Source organism: Plasmodium reichenowi, chromosome 3, assembly GCF_001601855.1.
Source record: "Plasmodium reichenowi strain SY57 chromosome 3, whole genome shotgun sequence".
Lineage (NCBI taxonomy): Eukaryota > Apicomplexa > Aconoidasida > Haemosporida > Plasmodiidae > Plasmodium > Plasmodium reichenowi.
Genome location: NC_033648.1, coordinates 394,255 through 397,076, shown reverse-complemented (window position 1 = coordinate 397,076; position 2,822 = coordinate 394,255). Strand labels below are relative to the sequence as shown.

At 22.4% G+C, this 2,822-nt stretch overlaps 1 protein-coding gene across 1 annotated transcript; it reads right to left on the bottom strand.

Moving 5' to 3' along the window:
* Positions 1-38: 38 nt before the first annotated feature.
* PRSY57_0311400 (E3 ubiquitin-protein ligase, putative) lies at positions 39-2,606 on the bottom strand (the record flags this gene model as incomplete). The annotated part of the gene is made up of 1 exon (XM_012905740.2): positions 39-2,606. The coding sequence occupies one exon, from the start codon at positions 2,604-2,606 to the stop codon at positions 39-41; it is 2,568 nt and encodes an 855-aa protein (XP_012761194.2).
* Between the last annotated feature and the right edge of the window lie 216 nt (positions 2,607-2,822).

Below are 2,822 nucleotides of genomic sequence, written 5' to 3'. Positions count from 1 at the left end.
TGGCCTTAAAAATGTGATAATCTGGCTTTTCAAAATTTTTAAGAAAAGTTTGGGAGGGGACCACGGCACGTTGGGCACTCCAGTTTTATGTCCATCCACTGTTGCAAACATTTTTCATGAAAAATATGGTAACATGGAGTTACACAATATTTGTTTGGCTTTAATACTATGTCATACATACATATAACACATTCAGGTATTCCAGCTTCAAAATTGACATCGATAGTTTTATAATAATTATGAACATGTGGTAAGAGATCTATATTAACAAAATATCTAGGTCCATAAATTCTTTGTAAGAACATATAAATACATTGTATAAATACAATAAAAATTACAAGTATGCTAAACATAGTATTAGATGTATCTATAAGCTGTGAGAAAGTATCTAACTGAAATATATTATGTGGATATAAATAAATATAAATAGGTAGATATAAACGACATAAGGATAATATAAAAACAAATTTAATATCTACCGAATTTCGTTGTCCTCTCCATATATCTAAAAGTATTTGTGGCAACCAACATAAATATAATATTAATAAGATATATGGAAAAAAAGGGAAAACATAATAAAATAGAAGAATTAATAAAAAGATACTACCATAATAATATTTATATAATTTACTTAATTTCCTTTGCATATGTTCCCAACCTTCATTTACTTCATGTTGATGATTAGCTTTCCATACAATAAGTACATATCTGACTTCCATTATAGTAAATAATAAAAATTTTAACAAAATCATTAAAATAAAATGTATTAATAATAATTTAGATAATAACACTTCATATAAAAGTAATAATGATTCGAATATATCTATAAGAGAATTTAAACATATGGAAATTAAAGAAATTCTTGATGCTCCTGGAATAGATCCACTCGTTCCTATTTGACTCCAGAATAAACTTATTTCGATAATAGATTTTATATTAAATACAATCGAGAAATTTAAAACTTTTGTTGAAATGTATTTTTTATCAATATCTATACCTTCAAAGGAAATCAACAAATTACAGTTGTTCGAATATATATATCCATCATAATCTGCATTAGTAACCTGTTCATTCATATTTTTGTTATCTTCATCATAATTTTTGTTCTCTTCATCATAATTTTTACTATGTTCATCATAATTTTTGTTATCTTCATCATAATTTTTGTTATCTTCATCATAATTTTTACTATGTTCATCATAATTTTTACTATGTTCATCATAATTTTTGTTATCTTCATCATAATTTTTACTATGTTCATCATAAGTTTTATTATTTCCATCATTATTTTTATTATTTCCATCATTATTTTTATTATTTCCATCATTATTATCCATATTGGAGGTATATTCCCCTTCCGTGTTCTGGTTAGGTATAGTACCACTTTCATGTTTTACATTTTTTAGAGTGACATACGATAATTCTTTATCATTTTGTTTCCCACTTGCTACTTTGGATTGGTGTTTTATAATTTCTTCATTAGTGTTTCCTAATGAATGAAAATGGATCAGATTTTCCTTGTCAGTATAATGTGTATAATAATATTTTTGTATATAGCTAATATAATTTTTATAAAGTTTAATATATTCATTTTGTAAATAATTTTTATAATATTCTTGTTCATCTAATATATATCCTTTAAGAGAGTATAAATAGGATTCATCTACTTCTCTTAGGGATACAGATTCGTATTTATTAATATATTGATTCATATTTATGGTATAATTACAAAAGCACTTATCATTAATCCCATTAATCCCATTAATATTATTATTATTGTTATATATATTTGTATGGGCATATTTATATGCTTGATTTTTTTTTTTTACATTGTTTTTGAGTTGACAAAATGTTGAGATATTATAACCCTCCCCATTAAAAATATATCTATTCTCTTTATTTATATTTATACCATTAAATCCTAAATATTTATATTGTTTAGGAATTTCATTTAATATATGTATATTATCATTAATATTGTTATTATCATAAGGATTAAAATAAAAAAAAATATAAGATTTGGTTACATTGTTAAGAGCTAATTTTAAGGTAACTAATTTAGCTTCAAATGTTCCATCGGAAATATTGTTATTATTCTTATTTCTTATTTTATAAACTCCTTTAAAATGTAAACATTGTATTAATATATTATCTAACATATTATTCATAATATTATCATTGTCTTCTTTTTTTAAAAACTCATCATTTATATTATCCTTATAAATGTTGTTATTTTTTCTATATTTAATGGAGGGGTCGTTATCAAAATTATTATTATTATAATTACTATGATTATTATTATTATTTATGTAATTCTTATTATTTTTAATGTTACTATTAATACTATTATTACTATTAATATTATTATTATCATTATTATCATTATTATTATTGTTGTTGTTGTTTGCTGTGCTTGAAAATGTGTGAGCAGTATTATTATCAGCACTAATTATCATAATAAAAAATAAGGAAAGGAAAAAAAGAAATAAACATAATACATTGCAAGAATCACTCCCCTCGTTACTAATTTCGTTATTATACAAAAATATATTGTTCCTATCTTCATTCTCGTTATCATCTCTGGGATTTTCTATATTGTCACTCATCCTTTTTCTTGAACATACAACATAACAGGTAAGGAAAAATATTAACCTTATTTTATATATTCATATAATAAAAAATTTATTATTTTACAGCACAAAAAGGAATATATATTGTATATATGTATAAATATTTGTATATATGTATAAATGTATTTGTGTTCACGTTTGTACTATATATTTTAAATTATATACATATATATATTATATTTTTTATGTTTT